Source organism: Dermacentor andersoni, chromosome 4, assembly GCF_023375885.2.
Source record: "Dermacentor andersoni chromosome 4, qqDerAnde1_hic_scaffold, whole genome shotgun sequence".
In the NCBI taxonomy this organism is placed as follows: domain Eukaryota; kingdom Metazoa; phylum Arthropoda; class Arachnida; order Ixodida; family Ixodidae; genus Dermacentor; species Dermacentor andersoni.
Genome location: NC_092817.1, coordinates 143,139,735 through 143,165,470, shown reverse-complemented (window position 1 = coordinate 143,165,470; position 25,736 = coordinate 143,139,735). Strand labels below are relative to the sequence as shown.

At 48.4% G+C, this 25,736-nt stretch overlaps 1 protein-coding gene across 9 annotated transcripts in view; it reads right to left on the bottom strand.

The window, feature by feature from the left end:
- The window catches only part of LOC126537859 (uncharacterized), a 681,751-nt gene that overhangs the window by 190,794 nt on the left and 465,221 nt on the right, over positions 1 to 25,736 (bottom strand). For 8 of the 9 annotated variants that reach the window (XM_055074489.2, XM_055074488.2, XM_055074492.2 and 5 more), the window contains exon 4: positions 19,165 to 19,212. The exons of the other annotated variant lie outside the window; for it this stretch is intronic. In XM_055074489.2, the coding sequence (XP_054930464.1) occupies positions 19,165 to 19,212 (48 nt within the window). The remainder of the gene's footprint in view (positions 1 to 19,164; positions 19,213 to 25,736) is intronic. 9 annotated transcript variants of the gene reach the window in all.

Genomic DNA, 25,736 nt, shown 5'->3' with positions numbered 1-25,736 from the left:
CGTCTTTGATGGCTAAGTCTTTTCTCATAGTAACAGTGGATTTTTTTTTTACTGTAGCATGATAATGTTTCTCCGCAGTGTCCCTTCAGTTCAGTGCGTCAGCATTCGAAGTGCATTAAGCGGGTTACCAGCATAAACTGCGTCGACAAAATACAGTGCGTATACAGTGCGTCCCAACTATCATGCACCAAGATTTAAAAATATGCAAATGCCACGTAGTTGGGCAGAACCTGGGTAATGCTGTTTGCCGCCGCTTGGAGATTTTCAGATTTTTTTAACATTCCGCCTAGTTACATAATTAGTCTTAATTAATCAACTTCTCCAATATTATAACTACCGTGGCCGTCGCCGGAACCTCACGGCGACGGCAGAAATGCGCCTGGTGCGCCCATATAATTGCTATCGCAATAAAACGTGTTTTTTTTCTGTTGGTACAGGCACTGATTACCGAGGACTACCGTGCGGGATACTGCTATTTATCACGACTTGCTCTCAAACGACTTATATTCCAGCGTTGAAAATCCGTGACACGTGACTAAACGTCAGGCCACATGAATCTTGGTGTTTTGCGATGACATTAATAGTGTCCAGAGCTTTTTTTCGATCGCACTACCCCTGTAGCTGACCCCTGTGCAGACGAAGAGCTTTTCATTCTGTCTTCGATATAGCGAGTTAAGGTTACTTACAATGTTCATGGTTGAAAGAAGAGACAGGAACACGGCAGTAAGGATAAGAAGCCAAACTGGTGTAGCTGATATTCTAGTTGACGTTGAGAGGAAATAAAGAACAAACTGGTGGGCAAGGCGGTACTGCGTAATTGAGGTAAAGTGAAAAAAAGAAGGAGCACGCCTATGACGACAGAAGGAGACGAAGACACAGCGCTACACAGACCAAGACATTTACGCTTTGTCTTCGTCCCCTCTGTCGTCCTACGCGCTCTTTTCTCGCTTCACATCAAGTAAAGGTAGTTGAGAGGAAGAATTGAAGTTGGCGCGGGTCACGTAATTCGTGGATCAGATAACCTGTGGTGTATAAGGAGAACAGAATGGGTGCCGAGGGAATGAAGCCGCAGTCGAGGATCATGAAGCGTGACGAGGCGACGTGAGGTTGGGTGACGTGACGTGAGCAGGGAATTTGAGTCGGTTGACGTAATACGAAGGTACTACTTGCGCTTGGAGAAGCCTTCGTCCTGCTGCAGCAGACATGACATAGGCTGCTGACGACTTACTGCTAGAGCAGCATACAGGTGGCCGGCGTCAGTGTGCATGCGATAAACCCTAAACGCGGCAGCATGTTGCGTGACTACTTATATACCTTCTACGTCGTATACTTGCTGCGTGGAAAATGCAGGGTGACAGCCGACCCTTAACTGTGTCTCCAATTTTGAAAGCTCTGCGCTTACAAACTTTTTTAGATAGTACATTGGAAGTTTATACACATTTGTCTACGACTTTATACAGACAAATCTTAGGATTAGTCCATGGAAAGCCTATAAACTTATGCCTTCACTCTTTTTGTACAGTGCTGTACAGAAAATGCCACAGGGTGTCTATATGACTGACTTAAGACTGAGGCGTCCGCCCCCGAAGGGGCGAACTTGATGCACAACTAAGTTCACATGGTTTACACTTTGCTCGGATGGGTCGTTTGTATCTTTGTTCACCTGTTCACACGCGAACGGATGACCGTCGTCAGAGATGGTGCCTTCTGGTGTCATCGGTACATCTTCAGTCGTCGTGAACGGTCGACGACGACTCTTCCGCTGTTGCGCGGTTCTCGGAAATTCCGCAGTTGACGAAGCGGGCATAGTTCAGTCAACGCTAGATACCGTTCGCCTGCTGCGTCGGAAAACAGTCGGCGGTGGGTTTCTCCGCGACGTCGTACAGCCCATTACAAGAAAAAACACACCCGTCGACAACGACTCTCCCGCTAAAGAGTAACGACCTGGGAAAAGAGCGATGTCATAACCACAGGGCGACCTGTTAAGACTTAGGCTGATCCCTCGTGCGACTCTGTCACGGAACTGCGAGTCGACGCCGGCCGATTAGTTGGGAGTTTCCGGGTGGTGGTCACGTGCTGTCCCGACTTTGGCGGCTCGGGGAGAGAACGCTGGCGAGGCTCGCAGTGAGCTTTCAATGTGAGCGCGCCTTAAGCTCTCTTCCGGGCTTTCCTTATTTTTTCTCTCCGGAAACGTGCACCGCGTGAAGTAGCTGCGCGGAATGCCTCCCCACGACGAATACGCTCGAGGCTGGCGCGTGCCGGACGGAGTGGCCCGCCCGGGAAGGCGGCGCGCCACTGCGAGTAAATTAATAGTTGCACTTCTCCTGCAGTCGCGCGACCCCTCGGCTGCGGCGGGCTCCCCAGTGGGAGCTGAGGAAAATCGCTTTGTCGTTGCGCCTGTTGCCGCGAGAAGCCAGCGGAGATTCCCGAGCCCCGGAGACCGCTAATGAACGTGCATGCAGGAGGAGAAACCGCTGCGCACAAGGCGAGACACGGTGGGCTAGCTTTCGGGCCGCGGCAGTTCCATACCGCGAACGGCACGAGAGGCGAGGGCAAGGGTGCACGAGCGACGGGCGATGCGTATAGCAGCGAGCTGAAGCTTTTATTTCTTGCGCGAGGCAAAATATAGCGCGAAGCCACCGAGAACTCCGCCCAAAGCACATGTGAAACACCAGTGAGATGCCAAGAGGGAGAAAAAATACATCAATAAAGCAATAAACTAAAAGAGATACCCTGGCTGCAAATCCCTGAATTCCGAGAAGCGGTAGGGCGCACACATTACCGCGCAGGAAAGATAACTGAGGAAGGACGGATGAGGTGAAAGGACGGATGAGGTGGCGGGACGGATGAGCTGCGAAAAGTTCAAGAAAAGTGGAAAAACGCGCGCGACGTGTGGTGGCAAGGGGGTAGAAGGAGGGAAGAGGGTAGGCCCAGACGTGAGGAGATATAGCTAGGGGCCGGAAGGAGCTGCAGGAAGAAGTGCGCGGGATGTGTGGTGCGCGAAGCCACATACGACCGGCTTCCACTAGAGGGAAATATGTGCCCCCACCCCCCCTTCCGCCCCTACTTCTTTGTCACTGATTTCGACAATGGACCACTGTCGGAGGACCTCTTGCTAGGCGCATGGCCACAGAGTTGGCAGACGACAGAGACAATGCGTGCTCTTTCACGTTTCCTAGGTGACACGGGCGTGGACTCACGCCTGTGATACCAGTTGTGTAATGTGTCCTTCACCTCGTTCCTCCCATTATCATCCCCCATTGTGACCCTTTTTCTTCCCCTCTTCCCCTTCCCTTACGTAGAGTAGCAGGCCAGATGCTCCATTATCCGGCCGACCTCTCTACATTTTCCAGTCATTAAAATACTTCTTCTTCCTTCGACAGCGTCTGCTCAGAACAAGATGGTATTTGATAGGTAAACAAGCACTGTGCCGTATTATAAAGGCACCAAAGACACAGCCTAAAAAGGCTTAGAGAATTTTTCCTGCGCTAAAGCGCCCCAAGTAGAGAAGCTACACCGAAATCCACGGCGTCACAATAAGGTGTCGGTGCATCGTCGAGTTGTCAACGAATTCTTTAACCATCCGAACCTATTTTGCGTCGCTCTTTAGTGCCTCTTTCCCTTACTAAAGCAACACACAAGTAAATCAGTTCTGCGGAAGCTCACCAGGTGGAGGAAGGTTCATGAAAAGAGAGAAGTTGGCATCCGTCTGCACTGTAGCACAAAGCTATACAAAGAAAACCCGCACGGGCTTGTCTATCGATTGATTCTCTCTAGCGCTGAAATCTGCTAGCCGCCTCATTAACTCGGTACAGTGACCTCCCCGGAAAGGCGCTGGTCCCGGGTTCGATCCCATGGACTAGGACAAATTTTCTTCAGCTGCGAAGCTCTCTTCTTGAGAAACACGTGTAGGTTTTCTTTGTAGCTTCGTGCTACAGCCCAGGTATATTTTTACCTTTCACAACACACAGTCAGTGAGAGACGTGTTATATAGCGGGAGGCCCAGGTTTATTATACTTGCCGCCCGATAGCCTTCTTTTTTTTTTAATTAGCTGTATACTTAAGGAGATGTTAGTGCCTGTAGGTGGTACTGGTTATTCCTCTTCTCTGGCGTAATTATGCTCCACACTAAGATAATTATAGAGGCAACGGTAAGAACAAATACAGTGACATATTTTCTGAAGTTCACGTGTGCAAAAAAAAAAAGTTAATGAAGTTCACAAAATATAATTGCTCCTGGGCACGTGCAAATCAGGTCCCCCTTGAGTGCCACATTCCAGGATGATCGCCCCCCCCCCCCCCCCAGCCCCCCATACGCAGGCGTTAAGTAAAATAATTTAATTTCCACTGCGTAAAGCTTACCAACGCGCTGCATTTCCGATGTAGGAAACATAGCTGAGCACCTCACTCGAACTGCCCTGTGCATACAGCTTAGTGGGTCTCCAAAAATAGCGCATTAGCTGAACATATTCGCGTCACTGTTAGTGCACTGCTATAGGAGTGGACACGCAGGCGTTAAGCACACGCTTGCTGCGACGTCTCTTGGTGATGTGTTGGATCAAAGTGCGCCGGAATTCTCGTTTGAAAAAGCGACCATTTTTCGACTGGCATTCGATAAAGGAACAAGAACGCTATCTGCAATCCAAGTTATATACACGGAGAACGCTATAAAGGGGATTTCGATAGCTACATCGATCGACCACGACATGCGTAACTTTGTCCTTTATTGAGGTGCTTTATATTTGCTCCGTATAGCACTTGGCGGAAGCGTGGGATCGACACGAAGTGCGACCGCCAGCACGCGAATTGCGCTTACCGGAGCCAAGCGGGCGCTAACTTGTATTCCGTTAATGGGCACCGGCATTTAGGCATTATATTGTGAGCAGACACGTCGAGTTAACACTGGGCTGAGACACTGAACGCACCTGCACAACCAATTTATAATAATAATAATAATAATAATAATAATAATAATAATAATAATAATAATAATAATAATAATAATAATAATAATAATAATGTGTTTGTTAAAGTGCTCAGGAACAACCTCGAGGGTCTTGGTGCTGGGGCACTCGCCAAACCAATGCACAAGAACAATGCAAGCTCACACACACATATACACGCGCGCACATAAAAACTAAATAATTTCGCGTATACAGATTTTAACAGAGCACAAAATGTGTACACGAAGAGAATACAAAGCAAAAGTGGAGAAACAGAAAAATATTTTACAGAATGACGGAACACACAACACATATGAGAGTTTTCGTTAATTTATTGAAATTCCTCAAGAAAATATTAAAATTAGGCATGAAGATATCCAGGCACTCTGAATGGGCGTTATATGTCGCCTGCACTCTAGATAAAGGCGAGCCGCAGATTTTCCCATGCATTAAATTGTGAAGAAAAAGAACATCCGATTTGTTGCGTCTGCAGGTGAGGATAGGTAACGTGAGTGTCTGTGTTAGCTCTGTGGAGATGGAAGGGTTTTGACAGAATCGATGTTTAAATACAGATGTGAACTTTTTTTGCACATTTTCGAGAATTTCACAATTTGACATACAAGTGACGCTCCAAACCACGGAGGCGTACTCAAAAACTGGGAGAATAATAACAATAATAATTTAATTCACATCACTTGTGCATGGTGAAGGAAGCAAACAGCAAAAGCTGCGTAAGATCCGACTGCAGTTCTGCGCATCGGTCGTTAGGCTAAATAACACCCATGCTTAGTATTAATCATCCCCGTCATTGTCGTCGTCGTCATTATAATAATAATCAAGTTTCCCTTGAGGGCCCCTGACGGCGTATTCAAATAAAGGGTGAGGGGGTATAGCCAACGATGAGAACAAAGTTACAAGTTTCACATCCAACTCAGGCTGTAGATTTCTTTAGAAACAGAATTAAGGAGCACGCGGAATAGGACGCAAAAGCCAAATCAGTACGAAAAGTCACACTATAAATCATGATCGGTAAGCGTGCCGCTTAACCTTCACGGGTCCGTTGACAAATGTGCCTGGTAAACTATTCATCTCTCTCTCTCTTGACGTGACCGCTGCACGCATGCGCATCTGTTGTATTCTTTCGACATCGCTCTCCGAATAAAGCGTTGCAGCTTAGTGCCCGCCCCTTCCCGCTCCTTGCTGCTTAAGTGTCCCCCTTCGCGCTGCTTTCGCCACGTGCTTTCACTCGCACGCACAGCACACAACGCGCTGTATTTACTAGTAAACCAACTTGCCCAGCAACAATATCTAATGTCATGTGCACGCAGAAACGTCACGAGGACGAAGACGATGTCGTGTCATGCTTGTCGAGAGAAGAGTGGCGATGACGTAGAAGCAAGACACGTGTCTAGCTAGCGTTAAGGATTTCGCACCTCTTGCGTCACAGTGGCACGTGACACATGCCTCCAGAATGGGCGTTTTGCAGGATGGGCCGAGAATGGGCACGCACCAGGTGGCACACACCTAATGGCTGATTCAAGGAAAATAAAGTAGATCAAAGAATCCGTCGAATATAATGCGCTATCCCATTAACACGTCGGTGAGATCTAGATGATACCTGTGAGAGTGAGACGATTTTATATGTCCAGGTTATATGTAGGATTTCTTTTAAAATGCAGAACAGAGGCGCGCTTACTCGCACTGCTTTTGTCGGTCAGCATGCAAAAGTTACATAAGCTCGTTCACCGGTATCTGCATTAAGCGCACCTATAACGTTCGTATATTTATATCCTGGAGTATATCCGCCGAGATACCAAACGACCGAGCATGAGACAGCAGCTATGCCAAACTCGGGAAGGTAGGCAAAGAAAGTTTCGCTTTAATATTGCCTTTCACTGGTAACTTGACTAGTATCCTACTCACGTCGCGATTAGCAACAACTACCGCTTTGCCCTGAAGTTATAGCGAAGGTTATCGAGGAATGGTTACCTCAAAAGAGGTGCTGGCCTCGGGGTTACCGCTAAATGAACATGGCGATTTATTGGCCGACTTCAGCTTCCCAATCGCAACGGGCGCCTTAAAGTGAATGTCTAACGTTAATTAGTGGAAGTCTGTTAATTAGTTATTAGAACATAGCGATCTGTCGCACACGTAACGTCAGCCTCTCCAGGTAATTGACTGTGCCATCTGTCGCAGGCAAAGAAAGAAACATTGTCAGGAATAGAAAACGAGAATAATAATGTAGTTTACGAATGTAAGTTTATGAAACAATTTATTTCTGTGAAGTACAGCAAATAGTGGCAGAACTAAGAGTAAAAGGAGTGACAAATGCTTATCGCGAGAATATAACAGTTTGCCAGTTTAGTGCGCATTTCATTCTTTAAGACATTTTTCTTCTTTCATTGCTAGTCACCTGGAATTGTCAGAGGTGTGGTTCGGATAAGCTCTACCGCTGGCACCTGAACTCCACTTTCTCTCTCTCTCTCTCTCTCTCTCTCCAATTCCCAGATGACGACGACGTGTCCACTGATCAGCCATCACGTTGTGCGACCTCTTACTGAACAGCGCCGCACGGCAATGAGTTCAACTACTCGCTTGGCCAATTGCTGCGACATCGCGAATGTGAGGACACGATAAAGGTCCGGTACATGCGCACCGCCGACCTGCGCGCTGCCTGCATTTCGAAGGTGCTGCGATCGCCCGCGCCTATCCTGTCCGCACCGAGGGATCAACTCATAGACACAGAGGTATCCTGCTTCGACGTTGCATCTGGGGACAACGCTTTAAGCGGCCGGAGCAATCGAACGGCTACATACATACTGCACGAACGTCGCGAACTAACCTCAAAGCGAGATCTGACGTAAAGTATATGCGCACAAACACGGGATGCGAAATCGCCGTAACGGAGGCCGACATTCCAGAGAAAAGATCGAGCGACCGGTCGAACGCCTGCAGTTCAACATGGCGCCGAGCGCTCTGACGCTCGCGTAGCGTGTCCGAAAACAATTGCGCGCAAATGTTCCGGACTCAGTATCGGTACCGTAATAATCCCGTCGGCAGCAAAGAAAAATGGGAAACGAGGCAGCGTACGTTAAAAACGCCGGAAACTTATTATCCAGCACATGATTAATCCGAAAGAGGCGCGTCTAAGCGAATGACACGCTACCTTAATACACACACACACACACATATTATATATATATATATATATATATATATATATATATATATATATATATATATATATATATATGGCAGGTGGAAGAACATGGCAGGTGGAAACCATCATAGGGTTTCCTACAAAAATTACTAGGGCGAACGAACTCTAGCTGACAGTGCCTGTACGGCAGCTGCAAGCATGGCGGTTCGGCCAGCACGACAATGATTGGTACAGCACAGGGATTTGCCTAAGCTTCGTCCTGGCTTCGAACGTCTTCGAGACTTTGTAAACTTGAAATTTTCAACAAAACGTTGCGTTGCAAGCGCAACAATTACCAACAATATAGGTGGTGTACGAGTCCACGCATCAACGACGGTTCCCTTAGAGTGTCAGGAATCGATCTCGAAGCCTTCGCTTTTGCTGCCTGGATGCGCCAGAAGCGACCGCTGGAGCCTGGAACAGGCCATGATCGCCATGTTTCGGGCATTACTTATTAGGTGTGTGCGCAGATACTAGTTGCCTTGCTGTGTTTCGAAAACTATGAGAGCTTAGAAATTCAGAAAGATAAAGCACAATAAAAAAATCCTAGGACGTCCAAGTTGTGAATGCGAAAGCATTAACGTCCATTTGAACACCGCGGAGCGGTCCTTCGTATTATGAACTCCTCGCGGGCAAGCGAGCGCGTTGATACGTACCGAGGCGCAGTTAAAATGCAGGCGAGAGTTCCGAGAGCGAGGATGACACACGGGTCGCGACGATGCCCTCTCCCCTAATGCAACACGATCTGCGCATCTGTGACAGCAGGTGCATCCTTTCCTTTCTCTAGATCATCATCATCATCATCATCATCATCATCATTATCATCATCATCATCATAATCATCATCATCGCCCACTCTGCTCCGTGGAGGTGCGCTCGCGACGTGGCGTCGCAGCCAATGGGAATTTGGGTGCCGTTTTGCCACCACAGACGCCGGACGCCGGATTTTTTCGCTCAACGAACCATTCTATGCTTTCGCATCAATAACGTAAAATAAAGGTTCGAAGCAATAAGCGCGCAGATTAGATAAACCATGCGCTATCGCCTATCATTATCATATCTGAACGATTGCAGCGTCAGAGTTCCCTGTAATAATTTCTGTAGAAACTCTATTACGGAAGTTTGTGCCGAAAGTGCGACGCTCATCGATAGGCATTTACACAGAAATTCTGACATCCTGCGTCATGTATGTTCGCTGCTGGAGTGACCTGAACATACAGACGTAAGTGAGAGAGAGAGAAAAGTAAAGCGTGCCTTCCCCGCCGCTAATTCACATCTGATTTCATTCATTCAGCAAGCAAGCAAACTGAGAATTTGGTCCACTACCGTTAAGACGTGGCCTCAGCCACTTTCGTGGTACCTGGCCGCGTCGGCGTACGTGGTACTAGGGTCCGATTCCATCTGCTTGCTGAGTCATCTTTCTCTGTGCCATTCTGAATGCAGGTTTCCCGGTAGCGGAGCCGCCGAAAAGTGTTTGTTCGGCAAGTCCACCAGCACCTCGCCTATAGGTGCTACGAATGTGCTACGATGCCCGGTCTGCTTAAGGTTGTTTTACCCGTATAAGTACCGCTGAATCGGTCCCTCTGCGAGATCAATATCGCCCCCTTTAGCTCGGTGTACGTATTGTGTAAGCCGAGGGCTAACAGTCTCTCTGTCGGCGTGTAACGCGGTAGCCCTAGGTTCGCCTTGTACACGTTTCAGGTGACAGCATTCACCTCTCTCTTCTCGGTCTTGGTGAGCGTGCGACCGGGTAAGCTGTCCGTTACCCTGCTCATGACCAATGCCTGGACGAGTCTGACGGTGTCTCTCTCCTTCATGCCTTGCTTACGATATGTAATTCTCCTAATCATGGGGGCAATCTGACTGGACGTCGTGCTTAGTATGGCAATCGTGTGCGTGCTCCTGTCATTGCTCTGGATCCAGTAGCCCAAGATTCGGGCTTTGGAAACTTGGGCAAGGGCGTGGTCGTCAAAGTTTAGGTTTATCTATCCCTTACTCTTGTAGTATCGGGTGTGCACGCGTATGACCTACGAGTTTCCCGGCGCGCAGCAGGGTCCGCGGCTCGTGGCAAACTCTGAGACCTCTGTGTCTCTTTCTGCGACTTTTCCACTGCTGATGCTGCTGCCTTGCACGCCGCGTCATGGAGTGGTTGATAGCTCACGGCAGGTGTGCGGGAGACGAGCAACGGCACTGCGGTAGAGCGGGGCCACAATAGCTTATGGACGCCGTAATTAGGCGTGACACCCCCCCCCCCCCCCCCTCCCCGCAAAATCATTGTAGGGAGCTGCCGCGCTTGCCTCCGTGCTCACGTGCAACACCAACGACAGTTCAGGGAGGAAGTAGGGATAATGCTTCCTCGAAGGACTGCCCCAAAATGAAGAACGAAAAGGCGATCTTGAAGCAGATGGCGATAGACCATTCGTCTCGTCGGGAAGATGTTGCGGCCGTTAGAAAGCGACGCTCCCGATGCCGTCGGGCTTCAGAGAACGCTGATGCCTCTGTGAAGAGTACACCCCATCGGACAATACCTCCTCCTCTGCCCCCTATAGGCCTGGTACAATTCAATCTAAATCTGACAAGGTCATGACGGAGAACAATACAACTTGGTCCGCGCTACTAAAGCAACAGCGGAAGCCACAACCGAAGCCGCTACCGATGCCACAGCCGATGTCGCAGCCGATGACACAGCCGGAGCCGGAGCCACGTAAAGCGATACAGCTGCGCACCGCTGTAGAGTGCACAGCGCGGGTTACAGACATATTACCCGAAGAAGACCGGCAAGTGGCTATGATACTCCGGTCTCACATGAATACTTTTCGAATGCCCTTGAATAACCTGCACACTCCGTCAGCGCGAAGTACGATGCAAGTGCTGGATGCTCTCAATTCACTATACTTTCAAGTCTTGAGTGAGCATCATGGCTCACCTGTAGCATTCTATCTGCACTGAAGTAAAAAAAAAGGGCTGAGGTTTATCTTAACTATATATATATATATACTGCCACGTACTGCAACGTACTCCTAACGCCCACCGGCTCCTTGGTCTTCGCAGGTGACTACAAGGTGCATCACCAGCTTTGGGGAAGAACCAATTGAGATTAGCTTTAGACAGCAGAATGACGGCAGCCTAGCGTATCGGCGGAGCACTTGTTTGGACTTGACTGATTTCCAGGCGCTTTGCTGCGTGCACACAGTGTTGCCTCTATCCCGTTTTCCTCTTTCTGTTCTCCCTTTCCCTTCCTCCAGTGTAGGGTAGCAAACCGGACGCTCGTCTGGTTGACCTCTGCCTTTCCTCTCTTTGCTATCTTTCTCTCTTTTTCCCATGCATCTCTCCGATCTCTATATATCTTCCTCTGGTGAAACAGTCGGTCCTCTTTCTCCCATCTATTTTTATCCCCGCTCTCTCGAAAGCGACCTCCTTCGAGATGCAGCACACACGGACGGATTGGCTTTCTGCACCGCGTCGTTGAATTCCCATCCATCTCGAGTGTTGTGTCGCGGCATCTACGAGTCAGAAGATTCGCATACGACTGCGTTTCGTAACCATCGTTGGGGGCACGCGCATCATGATACATGGGGCACTACGAGTGGGGTAGTATGAGCCAGGGTAATACGAGTGCTGGTGGCTTCGGCCACGGAGGCCGCACAAAAGAACGAAAAAAAAAGCATAATTGCGCAAACACACGCACCACGCGAATATAATATATACAGGTAGATATGGAATATGCGCAGTTTTCCATTCCCAGCCGTCGACCCAAATGCTACGTCCGCGGCGCCCGTTTATATTGCTTTGGCCGCTGACTTTGCGAGTCAGCGGGAAACAGATTGCAATATGCTTGTCGATTTATAGCGTCCCGTGATTCACGAGCAATGTACGTGCGTCACTGGTACGTGCGTCTGCCTGCTTCTGCAGGATGACGCACCAATATGGCGGTATGATGGAAAAGAAAGAAAGAAAGAAAGAAAGAAAGAGAGAAAAAAAGAGAGAGAGAAAGAAAACAATTAAGCGGGGACCGGGACAAAGGAGAAAACTACAGCGTTTGCTGCATTGCGCTCCTGACAGGCGGGGGCACATCCCAAGTGGTGGCTGTTTTGCTGGGACAAACGAAACCTCGAGGAGCTCTCGTTACGTGCTTAAGTGCGAAGTCGGATTCCTCTTCGGTTCAATATCGATTAGGAAACGTATTGCCGCACGCACAAAGCGCAGCGGAAACACTGCGGCACTCACTGTTCGCCGCATTACGAAAGACAATGGCTTCCAAAAGAAGCCAAATTACACGTGGGAGTGGCCTACACTACGCACACCCGACTTAAGGCTGCTTGAGTGGCGAGGAAGACATCGAGGCACCCTTGCCCGATTGCGACGAACGAGCCAATCGACGCAACATGGCGAGCCAGTATGCGTTTATTCATCAAATTCGCCCACAATGCTGACCACACTCCAGCCCCCCCCCCTCTCTCTTACTCTCTCTCTCTCTCTCGAAGGTGTGAGAAAGCACTCGCACGGTGCCGGTCAAGTATTGTGACGTCGCTAGCAATACTCAGTCAGCGACAAGGATTCCCCCCCCCCCCCCCCCCCATAAGCTGCTCTCCCCACCCACCCAACCACGAAAAAAGAAAAAGAAAAAAAAAGGAAAACGAATACTTGGCCAGAACTTAGCGCCGTGCGGCTGTGGTTTTTTCAACATCCGTGTCTGATGACAGCGCGAGTGAGGACGCCTGCTTGAAGCGATTCGCAACCATCCATGTGTATACGATGTGATGAAACGCATGGACTACCGCGACACAGAGCGGAAAAACAACGCGTGGGAAGCTATACGAAAGCAGTGTGGTCTCGCCACAGGTAAGCTGCATTTCGCAGCTCCTGTACTAGCTGGTGGTAGTCGCCGAGTTGAGGGCGCTTGTCGAATAGCTTTCGTATGTACATGTTCCGCTTCCGTTTTTGACGTAGCCGACGTACTAGCAATATGAGTGCGATGTTCTGGCTTCCAGGACAAGTTAACGCCATGCCGCAAAAGTTTTCGTTTTATGCGCGAGCCGTGAAGTTGCGCTCCCGGACGCAGAGATGGCGCCAGCCTCGCGCTGCGCGCGCACGCCGAACTGTAGAGGAAGCAAATTTCTTGCACCCCTGGCGTCGCTAGCGCAGCGCATCCGACTTCGCCTGCCGCGGCCCGGCGCGCCGAGAACGTCGGTCTATATCTTGGCCTTAAATCTCTAAGTATGCGATGACATATTTTGAGATTTAGGCTGTACCGTGCAAACTCATTTGTCAGAGTGACGTTTCTGCACCTCTGATATCCTTTGCGGTTTCGCGCACACTTGTGACGCGCTCGCGCACGCTCAACGTACCCCGAGATTTCGGTTATAGCTAAGTACAGGTTATAGGTTATAGCCAGGTATAACTCCAATGGGAGTGAAGACCGCCTGTAATGCCACGAATAAATGCGCGACCGATGGGCGGTATCGAACATCTCTCATGCCAGCACAGCAGTCCGACGCCCTACAACCATTAGGCGACGATCGCACGCATGCGCCGTCGTGCCGGAGTCGCTCTCTGATGCATCTGACGATAGCGTCACGCTCCAGTTTCGCGCATTATTCGCTCGTGGCAGCTAGCGCTGTGAGACGCCGTGTTGAACTGGACTGCCTTCAGTCCAGTCCGGCCCAAATTTTTCGCCAGGCAGGTTCCCGCAATGTGTGCAAGGTACGCCTATAATGTCGTCGCATTAAAATTCGCGACGCGCTCCCCGTTTATCCATCCGCGCCTCGAGTAATGCAGTTTATTTGCAAACGCCACGGACCGCCACGAATCGGAGACGGCTGTACGTTCGGCAAAGACACGCACGCCGTGGGTCATAGCCCACACGAACGAACGGCCAAAATCACCAACTGTGGAGGACGAAGGAAATCGCCCACAGACGGGTCGTTTGGAAAGGGTTGCGTTACTGTATATACGCAAGTCACTGAAATTTCAGTGAAGCAAGCAAAAACCAATGAAGACGACAACGAATCTATAACCATTTAAAGCGGCGTGATTTGCAAGAGAGAGAGAGAGAGAGAGAGCAAATTATAAATGAAGGGCAGGGAGGTTAACCAAAACTGAGCTCGGTTGGCTACCCTACACTGGGGAAAGGGAAGGGAAAGATTAAAAGACGAAAAATCCATTGGGGATATCGATCGGTTACTCAGTCCGGATCACAGACGGTGACTCAATCCGGTAGCTTTCAAATACCGCAGCAGCGCTTTTGTGGCCGTTTGTAGCTGCGATATGCGAGGCCATTGTCCCAAATGCTTGTTCAAGGCGAACGGCTTCGTATCTAACAGATTTAGAGCTGTGCACAGGTCATGTCTTTCATTTTCAAAAGATGGGCAGTAGCACAGTAAAATAGAAAAGCAACAGTGCATGCATGCACCTAATCAGTGCACGCTAATGGGTAAATTAATCTTCCTCGAGGAGATTAGCAGACGACGTTGATCAACTCGGCGAAAGCTGGAACTGGAGTTGCAAGGCGGAAGCAACCGACGTCGCCAGGCAGCCCGCTTTAGCGCACACTGTGGAACTTGGGAAATGCGATCGAGCAGCAGCAATACTGATCGTTCACAGGTGATAACAACTCCGGAAATTTATTATTTTTTTTTGTTCGTGCTCAACATCCGTGTTGTCATCAGCTCTATAAGCTCATACATCTCCGTACACCACCTGTGCAAGACAAGTTCACCGTTGCCCAACATCGGCATTGAGCTCACTTTGGAACGCTCGGCGCACCGCGTTTTTTTTATTGTGCGTGCGACGAAATAGCGAAAGATATTATTCCCGCATGAGCGATAAGAAAAAGAAGGAACAGGCAATTACTGGAACAAAAGCGGCGAAGAAAAAAAATGTCGAATGGTCAACCGGCGACGACGACCTATTACAATATGCGGGGGCCCTGCAATAACCTCGTATATATGCCATTTCCACTGTTTCCACCCCCAGGACAAATTTCGCAAGACAACTAATTTGGGCGAGGATGCACTGGTGCAGCTAAGTACTCTAAAGAACATTGCTGATATTAGTAGGTTCTTTATCCACTGGAGAGCACGTGATCAACGCAACACGTTTGAAGGAACGCCCGCAAGAAAAGTCATGCGAGAGGACTGCGTCTTGGGAGAGCCAGTCATTCCTATTGTACGGGGATGCGCTAAGTAATATAGAGTGCGAGTAATGTACGCATAAATACACGCATACAAGCGCTTCGATATATGTCCTTACACGTGCCTTACTCACAGTCCACCCTGCGCGGTGGCTTACGTAGCGGCCATGATGTTGCGCTGCTAAGCACGAGGTCGCGGGATCGAATCCCGGCCGCGGCGGCCGCATTTCGATGGGGGCGAAACGCAAAAAAAAAAGAGAAAACGCCCGTGTCCCTTGCACTGGGAGCACGTTCAAAACCCCTGGTGGTCAAAACCCCTGGACCAAAGCCACTAAGCAACCACGGCGGGTCTAGATTGGGAGAGCGACTTGGGTTATAGTAGCCAGGAAGATTTACCAGAATAAATATCCAGTTACTGACGGACGACGAAAAGAGTTGAAACTCTCCCCGTGCACGAGGTTAGGCGTCTGGAAACGATCCCGGTCTGCTATGCACTCCTTTATTGCCAGTACTGTGGTTTATGACATGAGTCAACAGTTCAAACACCGTGGAATACAGTCACCGCCATGAAACAAGCATTAATAATAATAATAATAATAATAATAATAATAATAATAATAATAATAATAATAATAATAATAATATATCAAATCAGTTCAGCGGGATCTCGCAAGGCGGAGCAAGTATCATAAGAGGGAAAATTGTCAACCACCCGAGTGTAGTACGAAGCTACGAAGGAAACCCATATGGGTTTCCTTTGCAGCTTCGCGCTGCACTCGGGCGGATGACATTTTTTCTCTTTAATAATGATAATAATCAGACCGAGGAAGAACCAGAGATGATTACCAGTTTCGGAGGCCCAATTGGGTTTAGGAAGTTGAATTATTCTTAGCACGTACCTCCCAATTCCTGGCCGATCCTCCACAGTGCGCATAGTATGCGCCACAGTACCTGACGTCGTCATCGTCGTCATCATCATCATCACTATTCCAGAAGAATATACTTACTACGTAGTCTGCGCTATGAAGAGGTCGCGAAGCCGGTCTCTCCGGCGTTGCACAAACGCGAGGATGACTAAATTCGCGTTCGCCCTGAAGAAGCCTATCCGCGCTATATACTACCGCTGACACAGCGTATTAATTCTGCGGCCCCGCGAATGTCTCCTTGGAGCCGAAAAATCCGGGTTATGCACCTGCTGGCGAAGGCCGCCTCGGCTGCCCCTTGCCGCTACCGCCGTGTACCAGCGTTATAATTAACGTTCGTTGTCGCCGCTCTGCATATTATTTGTACGCGGACGCAGCGCTGAAGCAGCAATCGCCGAGTGCACTGCGAAATTTGATAACTTCTGGCTGGCGCTCTAGCGAGCAGGAAATCTGTTGGCGGAGGCATCTACTCTTCAGAACCGAGACGAGAGACGTTTATACATTCTGCTTGTACTCTCATTGGAACAATTTTATCATCGTGAGAATAAAGAGTCACACCGCTGGATCTTTTTTTTTTCTATGTAGAGAGTGAGACATCGTAAGGAAAAAAAAATCGCAGTTTCGCCCGAACGGCGAAGCATTGATAGCTATAGCAAAGTATATTACACAGCTACACGAAGCTGGGTTTGTAGTTTTATCGGCCGTGTAAATTAGTGAACAATTTAGTGAAATGAAAGCGAAAGACGCACGGACAAAAACTGACAGTCAAGTAAGTATCCTTACGGGATTTTAATGCGAAAGCATAATGACTTCTCTAATTAATTCGTTACGCCCATAATACGTGACGTCATACATTGTCACGTGTTCTTAATTCACAACTTCACTTGAATCCAACTTGCTCTCATCTGTACCAACCTTAATCCACTTCGGCGCGCGCGAGGGAGGAAGGAGGAGCGGAAGCGCGCCGTCTTCTGTTGCACGCGACGCACGATCGAACAAGTCCCGACGAGGCTAAGGAAGGGGAGGGGGCGTTCTACTCCGGCGGCTGCTACTTACAGGCACGGCTGCGCGGCCGCCGTATCTTGCAAGCGATATACGACGTGGGCAAAGTGCGCGCCCGCGCGGGCCTCATCTTCAAAGCGGTCTCCGAAGCGGACAAAGTACGCGGAGCGATGATATACGTATGCGCTGTGCTTTCGATGTCTAGTTCACGGTGCAGCGAGAGACAGCACGAAGGTCAATTCGCTCGCTGCTGCCGCGCTTACTCGCTCCGGTGTTCCGACAGCGAGTTTCCGCGGTCATCGAGCGAGATGTGTTCATGTTTACATATGCGTGCGTAATTGTTAATTTAGTTAGTAAGCGAAAGTTTGCGAGTATATACGGGCGATAACACTAATATGCTTACTTCGTATAGCTGTCTACTAATTTGATGTAGGAATAGCTGCTTCGCCTCTTGGGCGAAACTGTGACTTCTTCGCATATCGCCCCCATCGAAATGCGGCCGACACCGCCGGGATTTCATCCCGCGACCTCGTGCTTTGCAGCGTATCACCGTAGCCGCTAAGCCACCGCGGTGGGTGACTAGACGGGGGCGGCGCTAGTGCACGTGTGTCACTGCGCCACGTGGTCCGGGATATCTTGACAGCTGTTTTCGTTTCTTGCAACAGATGCTGAATCAGCGCAGCTTCAACGAGCGACGGTTCCGCACTTACCCAAACGGTAAAGAGAACAGCAGAAAAATAAGTCAAATTTAATATTCGCTGGTCTATTTTGTCTCATTCTGCTGTTGCAAATATGTTGCTAATGTTTACTCTTCCTCACATTTAACCAATGCGGATGACAACGTGGGACTATTATTGGGTACGCCCTTGTACGCGCATTGCTTCTATATAGTTTTTTTGGTATCCTCGGAAAGTTGCCTGCTAGCATAGTAAGTAGGTCGGGAAGATTGATGATTCAAGGGACATTTAATGAAAGAAAGAAAAAAACGATGACGCACTTTACAACGAAATTAGGCACATTTCCTATACGGCATGAGCATTTTGTACTGCACAAGCTTCGTACACGCCACGTTTTGATGTTGAAATAGAAGTTACAGAACAACGACAGGTAATAAGGCGGACAACTTACGCGAACGAGCTTATTCGATGAACTTCATAAATATATATATATATATATATATATATATATATATATATATATATATATATATATATATATATATATATATATATATATATATATATATATATATATATATATATATATATATATATATGTGTATATATATATATATATATATATACATACATATATATATATATATATACATACATACATATATATCGAACGAGAAGAAAGAAAACCGAGGGGCCCGATTTTTATTACAGATTGTTTGTTGGCTTCTTATGCTATATGATATGCTATAACTATGCCATATATATATATGCAGGAAGCAAGTTTCATTCCCGCGCCGAAGTTTACAACAGCCCGTCACAATTTAGGTCAACGCTTCATGACGAAGGCATTTAAAAAAGCCGATTATATGTCTGTTCGCCTTAATGACTGCAGTCACACTGTGGGCTCTACGCGCGCCACAATGAAGAAGCGTCGAGAAGTGCTTGGTGTAGGCGGTGTCAAAGATCGATGGATAAGAGCTTCTACACTTATGTTTGAGGGAGGTCGCTCGTTAAATTCAATAGGCAGACCAATGTAAAGTAGATCGTAACTCCCAGTCAATTCAAGGCCCTTCTACACAAATTCATAGATGTGGCCTTTGTAACAAAACGCAGTTGACTCCCTGACAGTGGAAGGGATATCACGTCATCTCTCCCATGTTCTTATCTCCTTTTTTATCATATCAATACTACTACTACTACTACTACTACTACTACTACTACTACTACTACTACTAATAATAATAATAATAATATAAATAAACAAACAGCACGTGCGGCTTCGACTCACCTGTACTCCGACAACGTCCTGTCGGAGAGTCCTGCTCCGACGGCCTCACTGCGCATCCAGGAGAAAAACATGCAGAGAGACAGAGAGAGAAAGAGAGAGACAAATGGAAAAGTGTTAGAACCTCCTCGCCCCGACTGTTGCACACCAGGCACGCTCAACGTACAGGCACACTAACGGCACCAGGAGCGGTCGGAACTTCTCGGAAAGCAGGCACTCGCGAAGAGCTCTCGTCGGATCCCCACAGCACCATCGAGGGCTGCACGCGAACCCACGAGAGAACCCTTGTCGAGCACTTCCGACTGCTCGCCAACGCGAAAGTTTCCGTAATAACGAAGGTACCAGAAAACAGCAAAGGCACAGGTGCGTTGCAATATAACGGCGCCGTGCGAATAGTGTTGTGTTCAAATAAGTAAGTAAATAACGAAATCAATAAATAAACACACACACACACACACACACACACACACACACACACACACACACACACACACACACACACACACACACACACACACACACATATATATATATATATATATATATATATATATATATATATATATATATATATATATATATATATATATATATATATATATATATATATATATATATATAAACGAGAAAACAGGGGTTAACCGAGGGGCACGATTTTTTATTAGTCATATCATGCGAAGGTTGTGGGATCCTTCCCCACCTGCGCGAAGTTGTTTTTTCATCCACTTTCATTTCCATTAGTTTATCATTTCTTTATTTCATTTATTAAGCACAAGTAAATTCCCCTATGTTGTCCTTGGTGTCAGTGTTTGTTGGCCCCTTATGATATATATATATGACTATAATTACAATTGACCAGGTGGTTATACATCGTGCAAGTGAAAGGCGCTGTGTAAGTACGTCACAAAAATGAAACATGTTTCCTACGGAACGTTCACAACGTTGCATTTCGTTTGAACGAGATATACACATTGGCGCGACCTGCAACATACTACAACGAAATTTAGTTCTGCAAACCAAACGAACAAAAGATCCTCTACGCCCGCGCACACTCGTATATCTGAGCGGCATTGCTCTTTCGTCGGCGATTATATGACCTCACGCATCTCTTTTATCTGCTTCATCAAACTACATTTCCTGGAGGGCCGCACAGGGCACGATCCCTGTTCCAAATTGCGCTCTTTCGTTTTCACCCCCCCCCCCCCTTGTGCACTCCAAGCGTACCCCGCAGAATGATTAAGGAACAACAATGCATGTCAAGGGGAACAAAAGCTTCGTCGCAGCAGTCTCAGCGCCGTCGCTGGAAGCTTATCCGATCCACTCGGATGCCCTCGCCGGGAGAGCGGTGCTCGAATTCCCTGCGGCGCGTCGTGCAAGCAAGCGAGGCATGCAACGGGAAACCCTGGCAGCGCCACAGGCCGAGGCAATAAATGTGAACCGAGGAAATCTTTCCGCGCGCATGAACGGGAAATGGCTCGACAGTGCATGTTGCTTCCTTGCGCTCAAAGCCAAAGAAAAAGAACTTGGAGAGGTTCATAAAGAAAGGAGAAAGGTGAAGAGGGAGGGAGGGAGGTGCAGTGAGCGCCGAAAAAATAAAAGAGTTGCTCTCAGGCGGCCCTTCACAGCGTTGCCAGAAAATTGCCTAATATAAGGGACCATGTCTCTCCTCTTTTTTAATTGACATATGGTGTCAATAAAAGTTTTCCCAACCCGTCTAGTCAAACGGATTGCAAATAGGAGCAGAGGCATGATGGAGAAGTATCCACCCAGATCAGAGCGGGCCTTTGTTCTTAGCCGCTCCACCCACTCAGTGCCCTCCTACAGCTCTCATCCTGCAGAAAAGACGAGGCTTGAGTGCCTGATCAGACAAGCATTCAAAGCGGCAGTGGGGGTACCCCACCATACATCTCCAGAAAAGATTTCTCCAACTCGGCATTCATAACACACTTGAAAAAACTCTGCGCGACCCACATCACCACACAAATGGCGTGACTCACGAAGACTAAAACAGGCAGAAGTATCCCCAAATTGGACGAAAACGCAGAAACCAGAAATATAGATGAACCAAGAGACTTACCCACACCAATCAGGAAATGGCTTACTATTAAACCTCTTTCCAAAAATATGCATCCCACACATCACACCACAAGGGTAGGAGGATTGCCACGGCACTGAGAATCCATAAGGCATGTAAACAGCAACCGTGTGTCAACTACGTTGATGCGGCTGTCTATCCAGCTCCGAATAGAGCATTCGCAGTGGCAGGGATTACGGACACGCACGTCGCAGTCATTCCCGCCTCCATCCGTGCACGCACATCCACAATGGCTGAGGAGGCAACCCTCCCTTTCGCCATTACAAATTCACCGGCAGATATTATCTTCAGTGACGCCATGACTGTCGTACACTATTTTGCCCCGGGGCAGAATTGCTATGTCCATTCATAATATTATTTCTGAGATCACTTCCCCAGATAGGGACATTGAATTGATTTTGGCTATCGGCCCATTCTGGCAACCCTGAAAACAACGCGGCTCACCAGACAGCTCGATGTTTAGTCAGCCGGGCGGTGAGAACTTCCGCTCTAGGGACAGCCAAGGATAGCCCCATTTCATTTCACGATCTGACCCACCACTTCCCGTCTTGGACGAAGGACGTTTCCGCCCCCCCCCCCCCCCCCCCATAAGAAGCCCAATAAAGAGCAGGAAATCACCTGGAGGAGACTACAAACTAACTCCTTTCCTAACCCGGTAGTTCTCTTCCATATGTTTCCATCACAATTTTCTCCCGATTGCAATACTGTGCGATGAGAGAGCTATCCTCAACCATATACTCTGGGGATGCCAAGAACAACCCTCCCTCCCACGTCCAGAATTAGGGAATATCCTGATTTCAGATGAAGGGGAGAGCCTGCTGCGCAGTTTGGACCCGGGCATCCGAGACCGTATCCTCAAGCGCGACCATGAGTTCTCCAGTAGGCTTGACCTGCTGGCCATCTAGTGGGGCAATATAACCCGACCATACACAACCATCCGACTAAACAAAGCTTTATTCTCTCTCTCCCTGTCTCTCTCTCTCTGGAGAGGTTAAAATAAGAAAGGAAGAAAAAAAGGAGGGGGGAGGCAATGAACACCGAAAAAAAAAAAACAAAAAAGAGTTGCCCTTGAACAGCGCTTCTCAGGATTGCCAGAAAATTGCCTTGTACAGGGTGTTTCACGCAACTTGAATCAAGAATTACAAGAGAAGTACTTAGTCGCAGTTGAATTAAACCAACGGCATATAGTTTGTCGTCATGCGGCGCTCTTTAGAGCATTTTTTTTAAATATTCCGCTTGAGCTTTTCGTTACGCTGTAGAGGGGATCCGGAAACGACCGATCCAATTTTTTGTGGCAAAGTACATGCAGCGTGGAGATTTTTTCGGGAGGCGTTTAAAGAAAGCCCGTTAAATACGAAATAAAATCACGTGACTGCGCTCGTGCGCTATCGTATTGCAGCGCTCTCAACCGTGCGTCGAGCCTATCGCTCATCATGGACGACGGTGCTTCCTTTCCGTGTGCCACCGCCAAAGATTCTGACGCACTGTGAAGACGATGCCTAGAGCCGCGGTCGCTCACTTAGCCACGGTCCGCGCGCACGGTTCTTTCGTACGAAGCGCGGTTGAGAGCGCTGCAATGTGCCTGTGTGTATTGAGTCTATGAACTTTGTGAATCTTGCACTTGTGTAGCTTCTCCCTCGCAATTTTTCAAACGGAACGTTCAGAAATTCCTTCGGTTTGGGCCATTCGGCGTTCTTACAACTGATTTCTGAGAAGTGCGGCAACTTTTGACGCACCCTGTAAAACGTTACGAGAGCATATAGGAACCTCAACAGTGCCTTTACCGACTCCAAGATTGTCTGCTCCGAAAGCAGCCCATCGTCAGAGGGGCCGACGGAGTCGCGCTCGATATCGCTGCCGCAGGCCTCACAAGCAACAGTGCCGGTCATTCCGATAAGGAAAACAAATGATTTTGTGAAAGCTACGTCGCAATAGTTCCATAATGCGTTACATATGTCTGATGTCAGCACACGGAGTATAAGGGTTACCGTATTACAGCTATAGCCTCCTGGTATAAACACTGCAACAAATCTTGCGAGGCCGAGGCATAACCGCTGAGATTCCGTATAACTGTCTGTATGAGCTACATAGTCCCGATGCCCTGTTCACATGCATCTGCTTGTACCGCCTTGTGACTATGGTGCGTTATAAAGATTTTTCAATGGAATGTTGAGCGTACAGACGCATTACCTGAGTACTCCAGCTAAATGAACACAGTTTCCCAAGCCCTACTATATCAACGACGAATGTTCCAAGTATTTTTTGAAAATTGAGCTCGTTCAACGCGAATAGACAGGACACGTACAGGACCGCAAGCGACGTGCAGGGCGACATTCTTCAAGAACGATGTACCAAAAAGCCAGCGAGTGAGTTCTTTTATTGCCATGCACAGTCTGAAGCAAAGCTCTAAAAATTACGGCGTTAAGAAAAATGCTAAATTTCATCCGTACTCCCAACATCCGCGCAACGATCGATAGTCTCAACGCTTTGCAATAGTCGAACAGGCGCACGTACGTAGGCTGCACCCCCTCTCTTTGCAGTCTGCATGCCTAGACTGCGAAGGAAAAAAAACTTTTTGTTTCGCGTATCTGTGGTCCATATACATATATTGTTCGCAACTATACGTCACATCACTATATGACCAATGGAAGTAGCGCCAACCTTCTTATACGTTTTCTTCTTTGTACGTTTCCTTTTTTTTTTCTGCATCGAAATTTCTTTCTTTTTCCAAGTTCTTACGCTGTTCTTTTCGAGACATGTGGGTGGTTATGACTCGAGTGATTCTCTGCTTTCAATTAAGGAGTTCTGTTTATATTTATCTTTCTCCTTCTCACGTTAAGAGTAATTCCGCAAGTGTTCTCTTCGACTCTCGCTCTATCCGCTGTAAGACGCAGCCATTCGCGTGCCCCCTCAGCTCTTCCTTCGCACACACGCCCCACTTATTCGTCGGGGCTGCTAGGCAACGCCACCCGACCGCGGAGACCCCACGCGAGTGATCCACGCACTGCAAACCTTTGTGCTCATCCCGTTCTCTTGCTGGAAAGCAGGAGACGAACAAGACGCGAGCAGGCCGAACAGAAATGCGATAATGCGAATGGGCCGAGATGACCGACTTACGCGGACGACGGCGGGAAATGACGAAATTAGAGTCGAGGCGGCACGGGGCCCGCTTTGCATCCGGCGCCTGCGGTTGCGCAGCTGCGCCGCGCGCTAAGACGAGACGACGCGCAGAGACCCGGGGCGTGCGACGAGGAACTCAATTTCCGGCGCCGGAAGGAAGGAAGGAAGAACGCATCGGCGGGGCCCTTTGCCACAAAGCGCGATCACCAGAGCCGCGCCACCACCGGGACCTTCTCCGTAATGAAAGGCGAGTGCCCGCAATGCGGCCTCGTGATGCATAGGAGAGTGAGAGAGCGAGAGACCGTACAGCATTGCTGTAGCCCCTGTTGCACCGACTGCCCGTGGAATGGCGGCTGGAGCACCCTGAACGTTGACTGCGAAAGGAGTCCGCTACAGCGGCAACAGAGCTTCTCTGCCTCTGCCTCTGCCACGCACGCACACACACGCACACACACACACACACACACACACGCACACACACACACACACACACGCACACACACACGCAAGCACGTACACACACACACACACACACACACATACACACACGCACACACGCACACAAATTTGACAGACAAAAAACGTTGATTTTGACTGCAGTTTCTTAAGGCTTAACTACTATTTTTTTCAATTGCTTGTTGGAACTTCAGCGTCCGTTACCACAGTGTGACGTCATGGATTTGAACGCATTTTGTCGTATTTGGACTGCTCTGGAGCAGAAAACGTTCTGTTAACTTGCTGTGTCGAGCCCTTGGTTTCGTTCTAATGCAAAATGCCTGATATAGCGCTTTCTCACCGATAAACAATTAAATAGATAGGAGCGCACGCCGTCAAAGCATATGACGTCACCCGGGCGAGCTGGTGCCGGAACTTCTGGGCGACGTCGTCACCCTTCTTTTGTTGCTGAGAATTCTCCGGCTTACGGTCTCTTACCGCGGCGAAACTGGCCACTTTGTTTTCGCAGAGACCTAAGCTCCTAATATCGCTTAGCTAAATATCTCTCCTTGGAGTCCACTTAAAACGTGATTCAGTGTAAGTGTATTCTTTCTTCCTCAGTGCCTTCCCTTTAGTGTACGACCATTTTATGCCAACATCTGCAAAATTCCCTTCAAGATTAGGGATATAACTAAACGCCTTCGCTTTCACGCAGTTTGATCGGCGCACAAGAGCAAACAAAAGTGATCTGCTAAAGATTGCTTCACCTCCGTGCCGACTTCTTGTCGGGATAAGAGACACCATTCGCCTTTAGCGTACGACACTCTACTCGAACTCAGTGCAGCACAATAGTGTTCCAGTGGATACTTTACCGCTGCAATGTGCCTGGGGAAACTACAGCTGACGAGGAAACCCGGCAAGCGCA